Source organism: Mytilus galloprovincialis, chromosome 14, assembly GCF_965363235.1.
Source record: "Mytilus galloprovincialis chromosome 14, xbMytGall1.hap1.1, whole genome shotgun sequence".
NCBI lineage: Eukaryota > Metazoa > Mollusca > Bivalvia > Mytilida > Mytilidae > Mytilus > Mytilus galloprovincialis.
Window position 1 is genome coordinate 47659786 of NC_134851.1, and position 17146 is coordinate 47676931.

Genomic DNA, 17146 nt, shown 5'->3' on the forward strand with positions numbered 1-17146 from the left:
CCTGAACCATAAAAACATATAACGAATACCAAACTTTATGTACTGCATGCCAATAGTGTTAAATCTGCTGTATTGTAATTGTATAATGTTGCTCAAACTTGAACAAGAAATAAAGAATATATCTATGGAAAACACCACGTGACTCCTGCCTAGACGAGTTTTACTTTAAACTAACAAAATAGCTGTCCCAAATCGCTTTCAAAACACATTTTTAAACCGCAGCAGCTTACATTGTTTAAAACATATCTTCAAAGAGAATTAAAGAACAAGAGTTCTGTCTACTTTTGTTTTTAAATACTATCTTATTTTTGACTTTTCCATATCTCTAAAAGAACATAATGAATTTCAATTATTAAAAAAATAGCGTACAAAGACATATACTTTCATTGTGAAATTTTACCACCAATGACTTTTCCATGCTGTTAAAACAATGTATAGATTTACCTTTATTAGGGCATCAAATACAAAATTGTTAAAGCCAAGCCAGACATATATTGATAAGGGACTAACACTCCGTTAAACCACCCCTTTAAGAGGTAGGTTTACCAAAATGTAATGTGATTTTTTACAAACAAATTCGCTATCATTGCGATAAAAGTCCCCTTTGTTTTCAAATCACTTTATTTATGTAACCAGTTTTTTCATTAGTTTTCAGATCGATTTCTCAGTACAGTATTATATACTGTTTTATCTTAATAATGTAAAAAGTGGAACATCGTCTTTTTCCGAACTGCTGAATGTATCATAGTTTTACAAGCAACAATCAGTCAACTATTTGACTACATCTAGGTAGGGTTCATTTTCAAGTTATTAAATCCTCCTCTGATCGGTCGATTTGTTGACTTTCAGTTTTGTTTTATGTTTTTTGTTCATGTCATTTATTTGTTGGCCTATGTGTTTGTTTTTATAGTGATTAAAATTATACCACAATGTTGACTGTTGTACATTTTTACCTATCATGTCTGTGTACTTTGTTGTCTATTTCATGGAAATGTATGTGACTGTCAAGCAAGTTCGATGTTAACCTAGCTATAAAACCAGGTTCAATCTACCATGTTCTACATTAGATAATACCTGTACCAAGTCAGGAATATTTTAGTTGTTTTCCATTCGTTTGATATGTTTTAACTTTGGTTTTTGCCAATTGATAAAGGCATTTCCGATTTGAGTGTTTCTTTGAGTGTGGTACAAAATGCACTTCTGGCGTATTAAAAAATTTAAACTTGTTTCCTTTTGTTAGCTATTATTCGTGTGTTTCTTTGTCAATTGTGTTCTCCTATTTATTTATATTGTAGTCCTCATTTTAATGTTATATTTCACATACCCCCAAGGATGACTGGGGAATAGAAATATGGTCACTTGGTCTTCTCCCGACCGGCAGTAAAACGCTTGCCGAAGTGGGGCGTCTGTTTGGCTGTGCGGGATGTATTAAGTTCGCAGTCACGTCCGGTCAAAAGGGGGACGTTAAATCCGATGCCTCGTGTAAAGAGAGTGCCACGCTCTTTGCACGTTAAGAACCCTTGCAACAACTCTTTGAGGGGTCCGTAGGTGGCTTGTTGCAAGGCAAAGTTTCTGTCTCTATCCAATATACCCTCATTTTCCAGTGGTAGTCCAAATTTCCCCGACCATCATCCCAGATGGCCTCTATTGTATCAACCTACCGATTGTATTTATTGTGAACTTGTTCTCGTCCTGAATATGCATGAAATATTTGCCACTGGACGTTAAGCAACCAAAAAATCAATCAATTATATTTCACATGGTCATAAAAGAGGGAGGTTTGGCATGCCACAAAACCAGGTTCAACCCACCATGTTTTCCTTTAAAAATGTCCTGTACCAAGTCAGGAATATGGCCATTGTTATATTATAGTTCGTTTCTGTGTGTGTTACATTTTAACGTTGTGTTTCCGTTGTGTCGTTTGTTTTCTTGTTTATTTTTGAATGTGAATTCACATTACTGTAAGACGTGTCACGGTACTTATCTATCCCAAATTCATGTATCTGGTTTTGATGTTATATTTGTTATTCTCAAAGGATTTTGTCTAATGCTTAGTCCGGTTCTGTGTTTGTGTGTGTGTGTGTGTGTGTGTGTTACATTTTAATGTTGTGTCGTTGTTCTCTTATATTTAATGCGTTTCCCTCAGTTTTAGTTTGTTACCCCGATTTTGTTTTTTGTCCATGGATTTATGAGTTTTGAACAGCGGTATACTACTGTTGCCTTTATTTATATAATTTCAATCTAAAAGTGGTGGAAATTATTTATTTGGGTTAAAATCAGGCATAATAATGCTAACTTATAATGTAATGCATTATATTCCTGCAAGTAAGACATGATTTTTTATGTCCCAATTTTGGCATTACATGTAATTGTAATGTAATATATCTCATTACAAAAATCTTACAGTTCTTACAGTTATTAAGTTATTCTAAAGCCAATACAAACAGAGAAATTATGCTCTTCTACTCTAAACATCACATTTGGTGTATGGAATGCTTTTTGTGTATACATCTCTGTTTAACATGTATAATTTGACCTCATTTTCATGTTTTCATGTTTTATTGTTTGATTTTAAGTTTTTTTGTGTTTCAGTCATTTTTTTTCAAATACCATAATCAATAGGTCAAGTTTGTTTTGTGGAATAGTTGAAACGTGCACATGTCTGTCTGACAGGATGAGTGGACCTTGACCTCAAACTTATGGATCTTTCGAGATATCAAGTCTATGTGATACTTGCAATTAAATCATTGTCTTTAAAACTTTCAACATTAAATCAATGGTCAGTAACGCAGGCGAGATTGTTTACCATGTACATTGTTCATTGAATGTTGGCATTTTAAATTTTAAAGACATACATGTACGTTTTGCTTTCTCAATTCCCTACTGAAAGTCGATTCAGTCCGATTATTTACTGACTTCATCAATATACACTAAGTTAACAGCGTGAAAAAAAACCCAATGGTTGTATTTTTTTTCTACTCGACAGAGAATCATCATTTTGTCATACTTTTGACTCTTTTTGGTTTGATCAGCACTTAAGCGAATAATTAATAAAGGATTGTAAAATATTTTGACCTTAAGAATCACTGAAAATACATTTATTTTTAAAATGCACATATGGTGCAGCAAAATTGACAGTGTTAATTTTCTTAAGAACTAAAATATGTAATTCACTTAGTTTGCTTCTACGTCTAAATTAAGAAATGAAGTAATATCGTTAGTTGAAATTAATTTTCTAGGAATCTTTTGCCAATTACAATGTTTCTAGAAGACATGAGTTTCTGAAAAAATGAATACAATCATAACTTATAGCATTGTATAATTGTATCACACGTTTGTATATGTTTTCAAACATCTGCATAATTTACCATTCCGAACCTTTCAAACTGATATAAAAGTGTCGTCGCAGACAATTTACATTCAATCCATAGTAGCTGTAGATGTTATGTGCTTTATGGAGTGTCTTGGTAACGTTTCTGCTAACAAAAGGGAAAAGTTTTAACATGTGTGTACGCGGATGTCTTCGTAAGGACAATTTATCACAAGAACACATTTGAACACTAGCAGCAAGTTTGGATACCATGGATAATAAAGATTTCTAGTGATTTTATTTGTTGTATTTAAACATTTTAACAGCTAAACATTCCCTTGTAAATTTTTCATTCAGAATTCCTAAAACAAGCTTTATGCTAAATTCTCTTTGCAAATGAAAAATAAATGTTTTGTTTAAGGATAACTCCTTAGATTTCTCGAAGACATTGATGTCACTTGACAGGAAGTACGGACGCAACTGCATTTTTCCACCATCAAGACATCGAAGGAGAAAATTGTACATCTTTATAGTTATCTCAGATACGTCAAGTTCGTCTACTGATTGGTTTATCATTTTCAGTTTGTCCAGTACATAAAACACGCTATTTTTTAACATATAGCTTTTAATTAAATTAGATGGGCATGTGCGACGTGGTTTTTCATATTCTAGGCTTACTTCCTCCAGCTTGTATTGTTTTGTTTCAACATCAATTTCAGGACATACGCTTTTCAAAATTTTTGCAAGGACATAAGCTTGTCGAAAATTATTTGGAATTGACTTCATAAGGCAAATCTCTGCAGGAGCGGCTGAAATCCGCAACATTCTCTTCTTTGCTAAATCTACGTCATTGTCTTCAGTATTACATGTTCGGCTGATACAGCCGCTTTCGTGAATATAATTTTGGCGGGCTTTTGTTTGAAGCGTCAGGAAACAGCCGGCTGCTTTAATGCATGGACTAACAAGAGGTATTTTGTCAACATCAGTATTGATTGGCCACCATCCTCTTTTGTAAACTGCAGGAACAAGATCTATACTGATTCTCAGTTGCTTATAAACAGAACCCAGCCAATACACATCAAAAGTAAACACGGGTTTAGCGAAAATTTTCCCCATCTTATTTTCAACGTTATAGTAGAAATTTCCCTCCTTCCATAGATTAGATTCATTCAGTGCTCTTTGCAAATAATCGTAGAATAATCTCAGAAATAAAATAGGCAAGAAATAGCCATCAGCATCAATAAATGGTAGATACTCGTCAAGAACTTGTGTAGATTTAAATTTCAGAGAAGCAAATCCAGATTTCAAAAGATTGTCTGTCATTACAATGTCAGTTATATCATTTAACTTATCTAGACATAAAATAAAATCAAATTCATCTGGACGGCCAATTTTTGTTCCTTCAGCCATGCTTCCAGATGGAAAAACTGACATTTCAAATCTAGAATCGTATTTTTGAATTTGCTTACAAAGCAACGTGACAAGATTGTTAACATCGAATGTAACAGATTCTACTTCAAGGAAATATTTGGGACTTCTGGTATAAAACGACTCAAGAAGGTAGTTCATGAAGTCTTTTAAATTCAATGGTAGTTGTAACAGTGTCTGAATATCTTGTGTTGATTTCATACAAGACGATATTATCGTCTCCGGTAGTCCTTGAAGAATTTCTTCAAACGTCTTGTCTCTAAGCATTGTTTTTCGAATGAATGTCATGATGTGTTCTATTGCCGTTCTGTCTGCTGCTTTTAATAGCGCAATGCATCGAAAACTATTATGTCTCTGTGCTGTATCCAGAGGTCTTTCTTGGAGATTATCGCGAGCATTTATATCTGCACCATATTTTAACAACATCTCTATTTGTTCCTCATAATTGTGGTACGCTGCAAAATGTAAAGGTGTAGATCCATATATGTCACTGGAATTTACATTTACTGTCCTCTTTATCAGGAAGGTTCTGAATAAATCTGGTAGAGGTCTATATTTCATGATAGACATCAAAGCACTTCGACCCCATCTATCATTAATTTCTAAATCTGCATTGAACTTACAAAAAATATTAAAAATGTGCTCACTTAACGTCAAGGATAAAACAGATTCTCCGTACATGTTTTGTGCGTTTATGTTGGCACCAATTTCCAGGAGATATTCTAATACATCTCCATACGCCTCTCCATGTGAAACACCACAAATTTGATGCAATACTGTATTTCCAAGTGTATCATTGACTTCAAGAGACACACCATAGCTAAGGATTGTTTTCAGATTTTCAGCAGTTGTATAGTCCCCTGCGCCAATCATTAAATTCCATGGCGTTCTTCCCAAAACATCTCCACTTGATAACAATGCCCTTAAACTAGAGTGATCAGATTTTGCAATGGATTCAAACAATTCCATAACCTCTTCTACAAGTTCATGGGTAACATAAACATGCAAAAAGTTTTCATTCTTTTTGTTAATCAAATTTAAATTTGTGTCAGGAAAATTCGCAATAAAAAACTTCAATAACGGCGTGTTTTCCTCCCTCGTAGCAATGAGATGTAGGATACCGTTTCCGAATGTAGTCTGATTGTTAACATCGATTCCGGCATTGATGAGAGCTTGCAAAGACTTTCTTAGTTGAATACTAAATGTTCGTTTAGTACGAAGTGGCAATTCGGGTATGTCAGCGTTATCGGATGAGAGTAGATCCATTACTGGCAAATTGTCATCTGAATTGCTACTTTCCCCATCATTCGCAGCAATGAGACTCTGTAGGGCGTTGTATCCGTTTATATCTCTGCTATTGATTTCAATACCAGAACACTTTGTCAATATCTCAATATTTTGTAAACAACCAGATATTGCAGCATATTGGAGTGGCGTTTGGCCCCACTTATTACGGGCGTTGATGTCTTCACCCTTTGTCAATAAATTCGCAATGTTAACTTTCCCGTCTTGGTTTTTATTTTTGGCTGCTAAATGTAGAGGTGTTTCACCTTTTGTGTTAACTACGTTGTATTTGATCAATTTTCTGCTTGTTGCCATTTCTCAGTTAAGAAACTACACAAAAGTGTATTATTTTCTGTAGATTAAAAGCCAACAGTAATGATTAACTTCCTTCTCATTTATCTGTCCCCCATATTGCATGCTAGTAACTGGCTTCATAACTTGAAATCGATTGAAAAGTCTTTGACAGGCAGAATGTCTTGATCACAATATCTGCAAAACAAAACGTGCTTGAAGATAATAATACAAAAATTGTTTTTTTATGTCTGTTATTTTTCAAATTATATCGTACCATATATATATAAAATGTGAACATATTCTAGCATATATGTGTTTGGTCAATAAATTAGCAGATAGGTAATGAAGTTGATCCATGCTAACTATTTTGGTCGTCTGGCATTCAGATATTTGTGTGTTCTTAGATTTAAATTTGCATTCTAATGCAACATCGTTTGTAACGTTCAGTTTGATTGATAGCGTGGTCAATTTTCATGTCAACAATTAACAATTGTGCTATAAAACAGCAACTTCTGATATCAGAAGTACACATAATCATTCGAGTTATATTATAAACATTCTTTTCGTATTCAAAACCATTATAAAGAATGGTCATATTATGACCCATAAGAGATGTAAAACAAATTGAAACACATATAAGAAACATCAAAACATGTTTATCTCTCGAAATTTACACAGGAGATAAGTAAAAAAAAAAACTCCGTCAGGCAAGCTTTTTTGAAAGCTACTATTTGATTAAAAAGTCATATACTCACATCACATGCCGAATTAATGAATCAATTCCGTTTGAAGAAGCAACAGTTAATAAGCATTATGAAAAGAATGTTTTCAATTATTTAATAAAGCCGTGTTTCACTAACAATGACTTACTACTGTGTGTGTCGCCTGTGTCTTTGAGCATCTCCCATATTGGATTTAACCTGACGTGTCATATAACTAAATATAGTAACAATATGTAAACAAACACTTCACTGATAACATGTTCAGTTATAAATTACAAATTGTATCCGAGTAACGCGAGATTGTCCTTTATTTATAAAAGATTGGTATATAATGAATTGTTAAAAGCATTATTTTTAATAATGAGACAGAAACCCAACAAAATAATTACATCCAATTTACAATAACATTGAGAACATTGGAGAAGTAAACTCTATTTGTTAAGGTTCATCTATACACTTTAAGGTTTATGACCCCCTTCTGTAGCCATTTTTGTACAAATTTTTAAAACATCAATTGTATCAAAACTACAGATATAATGAATAATAGAGACAGGCCATTTTGTACATATACTAGGGGGAAACTTGATCATGTTGATGGAATGCATTATAATTTACTGTTTCATTGCCTTTAAAAGAAAAAGAGTACTTTGTGGCAAATAAACCAAGATTTTTATAGAAAATCCACAGCCTTTAATACAGAGAGTTTTGTTATAAAATTTGAAACATAGATTACTGACTTGCTTTTCTATGATGTGCTAGTGTTTATTTTTTACAAAAAGTTCTAACCAACCTGTAAATTCCAAAATACCTTGTGCTGAGTCACTAAAGTCGAACACACCTTAAAAGGTGTACTTGATTTGGTCCATATTTTTTAACTACATTAATAAACTTGTTTTAAGGAAATCGATGATAGCACTGCATGCAATTATCCTATATCTATCAGTCATCAAATTGCCAAATATCACAGTACAAGGATAAAGGCTGTGGATTTTCTATAAAATTTCCATATGTTTAGCATTGAATCAACAGAAGGGTACATAATCCTTAACAAAATTGGCTGTGTTTACACCATGAAATTTTCTCTGAGTACAGACACAACTGTTTAATTTGAAAAATTTTAAAGCCTGGCAGCACCTAGATAAATTAATGTTACATCCAATTTATGTCCTAAAGTAAAAACACTTTTCGGATTTTGATGAACAATTTCTTTCCTTGCCACAGATTGAGAAGATGGTGAAAGAAACAAATCCCTGAGTTTTCTTTGATACAGTCCACTCATTTACACTATTTAAATCACCTTTGTTGTGAGTAGATTTCTATTGTCCCTCTATTGTCCATTTAAATCAATATGTTACAATACAATCATTACATGAGCATTTTGAGAGAGACAATCTCAAAGATTTACCCAGTCTTTGTTTATTTTTACACCACCTGAGGCAAGGAAAGAAAATGTTTAGCTAAATCCACAAAAGTTTTATCCTTTAAAAACACAAAATAAATATAACATGTATCTATCTAGGTGCTGCCAGGCTTTAAACTGTTCAAGTTACGCAGTTTTGTCTGTACTCAGAGAAAAAAATTATGGTGTAAACACAGCCAATTTTTTCAAAGTGTCTAGATGAACCTTAAAAATCATAATTCAGTCTGCAGAAGTTCCTTTACAGTATTATGCAGACTTTTATCTGGGGTATAACAGGAATATACACACCAGTCCTTGTTTTCAATAGATCAGTTAGCATGATTAATCGTCATCCTCCGCCAAAAAATAAACAAAGTTGAAAAACAGAAAAAAACGAAACTTTCATATAATAAAAGAAAAAATCAATTCAGAGCAAAAGAACATATTCCCAAAATTTTAATGAAAGCAAAAATTAATTACCAGAAAAAGAGACATCTGATAAACTAGTACAGATATCCCGTTTTCAGTGTATGTAAAGTGCGGATCCTAAAATATCATTTTTACTGTATATGCCATAAATGTCTAATGTAGAATGATAAATAAACAGACGAACTTTTTTTAATTTTTGAAGAAAATGAAGAAAAATGGTTAAAATGTATATGTTCAGAAATACATAATACTAATAAAACAAAGTAAGAGATGCGAGCAGGATTTATCGCGCCTAAAGCCATCCAACTGTGAACTATATACCAAAATAGGTGAATTTTTAGGACATTTCACGAACAGATCGTGCAGGTGCTTTATAACTAACAGGTGAGATGTTGTTGCAGTAAAAAATATTCATTTTAATACAATTATTAAAGTTGTATAACGTAGAATATGTTTTGTCATTCAGTTTCTTCATATTTAACTAAATTCCACTATGATGATTTCGTAATGCTAGTCATGTTTACTGTCGAATAATGATACTATTCTTTCATTTTAACTGTGGAGCGAATCATTAGTATTGTATATGCGGTGCATTTTCACTGTATAATTATTATTTTTTTTATCTATTACAGCTCATTTCTTTAAGCATGTAGAGCAAGACTTTAGTTGATTTGCTTGCTTTTTTTATTGGATAATCATTATGATAACACCCAATTTAATTCAAATATTAAAAATACAGGTTAAACTATGCCTATTCATATTGTTTAAAAATGTCAATCTTATTTACAAAGTTTGTATAAACAATTATACAAACAAAGCAAGCAAGCCAACCAAAGTTTTGCTTTACATGCTTTAGGAAATTAGCTGTAAAGCCTTAATTTAGCCGACTTGCTCAAATAATAGATAATGTAAGAGAAATATTTGATAAAATTTAACTTACGGATAAAAGTTTGGTTTTAAAACACTCTACTAAATTCAATAGAAATAACATTTATTTCAAATGTATTCCATTTAGTTTCTTATAAAGCGTATAGAGATCTTTATCCTTATTTTTTTTTATCCATTTCCATGACACTTCACCACTAATTACGTACATCTTGATATAGATTGCACCTTTGTTTTCCCGTTTAAAAGGTTTTACACTGGAGCCCTTTATAACTTGCTGTTCGGTGTGAGCCAAGACTCCATGTTGAAGACCGTATTTTGACGTATAATGGTCTACTTTTATAAATTGTGGCTCGGATGGAGAGTTGTCTCATTGTCACATACGACATCTATATGGCTCAAAAACGAAACGAGGCGGGATAAAAAGGGATGAAAAAATCTACGCTACTTTTTTAATATATTTATAAAGGGCTTTATATGAGTCAAAATAGAGTAAAATAGTGGGTCGCATTTGGGTATAAGCGTCACGCCGGATTGCCGATTTTTTGCAAGCGTGACAGGTGAAAGTCAAATGATTGTGTAGAGAAAAACGGGAATGAAGTCTAGCGGGACACGGATAATTACAAAAAATTAGAACTGCATAGTATAAGCGGGATACGGGAATCTGACAAAACAATAAGCGGAATACGGGAATCTGCCAAAACAGTAAGCTGGATCCGGGATCAGAACCCCCAATGAGACCCCAGAAAAAGATATTTTTGTATATTCATCCTATTGTTACAGTCATGCCTTCAATAACAAAAGTATCCGATGCATGCATTTTTTCATATTTTTGGTCCCTTTTTCAATTTTGTGGGGTCCAAATTTATAGACAAAAGTCCTTTGATATAGATATTTGGAATTCGTTGACATGCTGAATCTGACCATGTATCAAGTTTGGGGATTTTTTGCCTAGTTGCTGAAATAGCCCACATAGAGTTCCAAAGGGTCTAAAATCAACAAAAATGAATTGTAGCATGCATTTCGTGTACAATAACCCAAATGTGCATGGTTTTACCTCTGTGGTAGTATCCATTCGCGGATCTAGAATTTTTCATAAGTAGGGACCCACTGACTGCTTAAGAGGGCCCGCTGCTGTCACGCTCCAGTGATTCACTATATAAGTTAAAATCAAGGAGAAACGTAATCTGAAGAATACAATATGACATTTTGAGAATCGCTTTTGTTACAAGTTTGAAAAGCTATATATTTGATGAAGAATGAATGAGGAGTTTGTATTTCAATTGGAAAATACATGTATCATAAATCCTAAAGTCATCAACTAAGTTTTTTTTTCATTTGTTGCAAGTGCATTTATCACATAATTCTACAATAAAAATTCCTCGCATCTTTGAAAATTCTACATTAATAATGACTGCACTAACAGTGACAATTCATCGCATCTATAGTTAAAATGGATCGCTGTCAATAATCGATATGCTATATTATGATGCTTTTATAACACTTATTTGAAGTTTAATGCTATGTTTGTATATTATAAAGACATATCACAATGAAAATATGTTAAAACTTAACTTAAAATCCTTTAACTTGATATTTTCAAAACGTAAACAAATACAGTTTTCCCATGATCCTTTATTCTACAATAGACATACCCGCATATAACAGTAAAAATGAACTAGCTGGATTCGCACTTTATATACACTGGTTTTTTCCTTTACAAGTTTAACATTAGAGTAATTTTGATCAACAATAGAATTAAAAATAATACAAATAATTTGATTTTATTCAAAACAAAATGACAGTAGCAGGTAAAATGTATTCTTACATTCATTTCGCAAATTAATAACCCTGTACAATCCGACCCAATTCTCTGGCCCCGTATTTTGTCGGAATAGACAGGTTGAACTGTATAAAGTTTAATCTTTGGATCATGTAAGATTTTTAATTTGATTTATCTTTATGGTGTAAGATTTTAAACTTGCATGCCTTTTATTCCGATTATTTACCAAATTAATCAATAATACACAATGGAAACAAAGATACATTGTTTATATTTTTTCAATTCTCAGTTTTCTGATGTTGTCATATTTTATGTCCTTTGGTATGATCAGCACCCCAACAAATACTTATGATAGGTTAAAGATTTTCAAATATTTTGATCGCTAGCATCATTGGTGACATTAATTGTCTAAATGTACATCTAGTACAAAACAAAATTGTACCGTTTACGTTCTTAAGCGCATAAATTGTCGATGTAGTATCTGCAAAAATGAAATATGAGATCACAGCAAGGGTTAGATAGATGTTTATGGGCGATGTTAGCAAATCACGATGCTTTTTAGTACGCTTTAAAAAATATACTGTATCCTAGGATGGATTTATTCTGAAATGGCGAATAACATAAAGCTCATTGAATCATATATGTGTATATACCGTTAGTTGATAATTCTATCTGATAACTAGGTGTCCGTGCAGAAAGTTTATTTTCAATCAACTAATATGTGCAGATGTCCGGTGCTTTATGGAGTGTTTTTATAGTTTTTTCGCTAACAATATCAACAGGTTTAAATGTTGACTTAGGCGTACTTGAGTGTCATTGTAAGGAAGAAGTGATTGGAATGCAATGAGCATGATGTTGTGTTTGATAAAAAAATAACAAAGACTGTAAGGGATTTTATTTGCTTCATTTAAAATTTTTAGCAGCCAAACATTCCCTCGGAAATTGAGCATTCAGAATACCTAAAACAAGCTTTCTACTGAACTCTCTTTGCAAATGAAAAATTAATGTTTTTTCATAGGAGAACTCCTTTGATTTCTCAAAGACATTGATGTCACTTGAAAGAAAGTACGGACGCATACGCATTTCTCGACCATCAACATATCGAAGAAGAAAACGGTACATCTTTATAATTATCCCAAAAATGTCAAATTCATCTTCTAATTGATTCTTTATTTTCAGTTCGTCCAGCATATAAAATATGCTATTTTTTAACATATAGCTTTTAAGCAGTTTTGTTGGTTTTGTGCGACGTGGTCTTGTATATTCCATGTCCATTTGCTCCAGCTTGTATTGTTTTGTTTCAACATCAATATCAGGACATATATATATATATATATATATATACTAACTAATTGCTACCAAAGTCCCGATGCGTTAAAACAGCTACTAAAGTAAGCATGATTCAGCATTTTCAAAGAATTTAAGAAATCGGTTATTATCGAAAATCTTGATGTTATATTAATATTGTTTGGACGTACAATATGTTTTTTATAACAATTTAAGATAAATATGTTACTTTAAACTCAATAAAAAATCGGGAAATGTGTAAACTCGGCCTCCAAAATGTATACGTGCCTACTTTAAATTTTGTGCCTTCTTATACAATTTAAAAAAAAAAATATTGTTAAATTACTACTTAAGTCGCAATCACCGGAACATCTCTTGATTTTGTATTTAAACAAGTATAAGGTCGTTAAAGTCAGCGTATATATTAAGGATAAGAATAACATTTCTTTTCGGAAGTCTTTGTTAATAAACAAACAAAACGGCAGTTCTGTTGGCAAGGAAGTTATATTAAAATTTTGTAGAAAAAAATGAAATGTAATTAAAAACTTTCAAGAAATTACGAGTAGTTTGTCTGAAATTGAATTAATACATAAGGAATATCAAAATAATATGTTAAATTCGAATTGATACGTGCTGCAAAAAAAAGTGCACTGGTATATAAAAGAAAAACTTGATCCAACTTTTTGTTTTGTCTTATTAGCATAGAAATATAGTTTTAAGAAATGAATGCTTCTTTATGTATATTTTTTTGACGGGAAAAGAGAAGGGGGATTTTATATTGTTGATCGTGTGAATATTTTTCGAACGAACCGCTTCGTACAAGTTATGCTCCAGTCAACACTTTTACAACTCAATCAAATTATTAAAATAAGCATTAATTTCTTAATCATACAATCTTGTTCTACATATGATACGCGTTTTAAAAACCTAGACGGCTATATTATAAAAATATTTGCATTGTAACAAACGTTATACATAATGTACATTTATATATTATAACTGACTAAGCGGTATGGGCTTTGCTCATTGTTAAATGCTGCTCGGGGTGACCTTTAGTTGTTTATTTCTAGGTCATCTGGTCTCTTGTGGAGAATTGTCTCATTTCTACATAATGTAGATGTAATTTAAACCAGTCCCCTTACATCTATAGTCTTCTATTTTCTAAAGCATGCATATATTCTGGGTTTCTTTTATACAATTGAATGTTATTAATTGACAGGTAGTGTTGAAGAGTTTTAAATTCTTCCCCACATGTGATCATATCAATGTTTTCGTACTTTATATATGCATGCGTGCGTGCGTGCAAACTTAAGTTATATGTTTGAAGCAAGCGCATAGGTCATCATATATATACATCTTCAAATTTCGAAGTGTCGGCATTTCACTAAAATAAACGCAATTGAGCTTATTTTGGTGCATCTGAAAGATAATGTAAAAACCTTTTAGAATAATACCATAATTTAATGAACAAATAAGTTTTTCATAGAAAAATACATCGTTAAAGTTTATGTATGCAGGGAAATGCACACTTAAACCCCGTGCCTACTTTGGTGAAATGCTGACTTGTACGGAATTTATAAATAGTGCTCTTCTGTGTATTGGTTGTTCTAAAAATAGAATAATCTAAAAATACGCAACTCTACTTTCTATTTACAATAGAGTAACTGCGTAAGACGATGATAATATGAAACTTTAGTTTAATCAAAAACTATGTGTTTATTATAAAAAAAAATCATATATTTATAAATTAACTGCTTACAAAATCACTGAACCAAACATGTCAAAAATAATAAATATTTTGCAGTCTTTCTTTGCCTAACACCCTTTAAAACTAATATGATATGTTATATGCCTCATTTCTTTCTTTTTTTTAAATACTCCTAAAATTTAAAATTGTTGGAAAATACTTTATCTTTATGTAAGACACCCTTTTATTGGAAAACCTTAATTTTAAACCACAGGCTCATATAAATTTGACTTTTGAATAATTGTGCTACCTCTGATTACTCAAATGAGTCCTTTTTTGCTTTTGATATTTGATATATTATATATTAAGCATTTAAGAAGTATTTTTTTTGCAACATTTTAATTTTTAAACTCCCAAATGTTGATAGTTGAAATTTTCCAATTTAACGTCTAAATTTAACACGCAAATTAAATTTAAAATTTAACATATTGTATGTAATATATATCCTATTGTCATGAAATTTGTAAGCAGTCTCATAAGTAACTAAGCTTTGGTCATAACTAGTTTTATAAAGATTGGTCAATTTTTTTCTTTTTTAAGAGGTGAAATCAGTAAATATAGAATCTGTACTTTGGCAACTTCCCTGAATGATTTGACGGTGTCAATTTGTCAAATAGAAAGAAACTAAAGGATTTAAACTTTCACTTATTAGAAATTCTGCACAAATTACCAATTTTGGAATTATATGGTCAAAATAAGCATTACACACCTTTTTTTCAATTTTGATGACTAAGTTGTTTGACTCTTATATAAACCAATTTTAATATCAAGACGCCAATATTGACCATACTTACCCTGGATCTTTTCACCCTAAGGACAAAACTGAGCATATTTTTGGTCTATACAATGTGTCATTTTCATCGTAAAGGCCTTGGCTAACTTTAACATGTGTTTTTCAATATAAATAGGTGCTTCATTAAGCGGATAACACGATAAACCGTCATAAAAGCCTGTAAAACCAAAATAAAGGCAACTACCCATAAGAGTGAAAATCTTCCCCCAGCACCGCCTAGGCATTCCATTGGGCTATATTCTAGCTCAAACTAATGCTTAGGGTGTCTACTTCATGCCTGCATCTTTATATATACTAAAATATGTGGCCGTAGGCCAACAAAATCTTTAATCGACCCTTACCCCCAAATTCGATAGCCTGACGCCATTATTGATCATACTTACCCTGGATCTTTTCACCCTAAGGACAAAACTGAGCATATTTTTGGTCTATACAATGTGTCATTTTCATCGTAAAGGCCTTGGCTGATTTTAACATGTGTTTTTCAATATAAATAGGTGCTTCATTTAGCGGAAAACACGATAAACCATCAAAAAAAGCCTAGAAAACCAAAAGAAAGGCAACTACACATAAGAATTCAAATCTTCCCCCAGCACAGCCCAGGCATGCCATTGGGGTATTTTCTAGCTCAAACTAATGCTTAGGGTGTCTACTACATGCCTGAATCTTTATTTATACTAAAATGTGTGGACGTAGGCCAACAAAATGTTTATTCGACCCTTACCCCCAATTTGGATAGCCTGGCGCAATTATTGACCATACCAACCCCGGATCTTTTCACCCTAGGGACCAAACTGAACATATTATTGGTCTATACAAGGTGTCATTTTCATCGTAAAGGCCTTGGCTAACTTTAACATGTGTTTTTCAATAAAAATAGGTGCTTCATTAAGCGGAAAACACGATAAACCATCAAAAAGCCTAGAAAACCGAAAGAAAGGCAACTACACATAAGAATTCAAATCTTCCCCCAGCACCGCCCAGGCATGCCATTGGGGTATATTCTAGCTCAAACTAATATTTAGGGTGTCTACTACATGCCTGAGTCTTTATTTTTACTAAAATATGTGGACGTAGGCCAACAAAATGTTTATTCGACCCTTACCCCCAATTTGGATAGCCTGACGCCATTATTGACCATACCAACCCCGGATCTTTTCACCCTAGGGACCAAACTGATCATATTATTGGTCTGCACAAGATGTCATTTTCATCGTAAAGGCCTTCGCCAACTCTAAGATGTGTTTCCAACATAAATAGGTGCTTTATTTAGCGGAAAACACATTAAACCATCATAAAAGCCTGGAAAACCAACATTAAGGCAACTACCCATAGAGTGAAAACTTTCCCCTAGCACCGCCCAGGCATGCCATTTGGGATTATTTCAGCGTAAAACTAAGGTTTAGGGTGTCTACTACATGCCTGAATCTGTATTTATACGAAAATATGTGAACGTAAGCCAACAAAATGTTTATTCGACCCTTACCCCCAATTTGAATAGCCTGACACCAATATTGACCATACGAAACCTGGATTTTTTCACCCTAGGGACCAAACTGAGAATATAATTGGTCTATACAAGGTGTCATTTTCATCGTAAAGGCCTTGGCTGATTTTAACATGTGTTTTTCAATATAAATAGGTGCTTCATTTAGCGGAAAACACGATAAACCATCATAAAAGCCTGGAAAACCAACATAAAGGCAACTACCCATAAGAGTGAAAATCTCTCCCCCAGCACCGCCCAGGCATGCCATTTGGGTATATTCTTGCTCAAACTACTGC

At 32.7% G+C, this 17146-nt stretch overlaps 1 protein-coding gene across 5 annotated transcripts in view; it reads right to left on the reverse strand.

Annotated features, from left to right (window-relative positions):
- Positions 1-3589: 3589 nt before the first annotated feature.
- LOC143059828 (uncharacterized) overlaps positions 3590-17146 on the reverse strand; it is a 196805-nt gene continuing 183248 nt past the window's right edge. Inside the window, exons 1-3 of one of the 5 annotated variants that reach the window (XM_076233397.1) lie at positions 8747-8797; positions 7187-7252; positions 3590-6511 (exon numbers count right to left, since the gene is read on the reverse strand). In XM_076233397.1, coding sequence (XP_076089512.1) covers positions 3608-6337 — 2730 coding nt within the window. In that variant the 5' untranslated portion in view covers positions 6338-6511; positions 7187-7252; positions 8747-8797 and the 3' untranslated portion in view covers positions 3590-3607. Of the gene's footprint in view, positions 6512-7176; positions 7253-8746; positions 8798-17146 lie in introns of those variants that run through there. The other 4 variants (XM_076233395.1, XM_076233396.1, XM_076233398.1 and 1 more) reach the window with 4 other exon arrangements.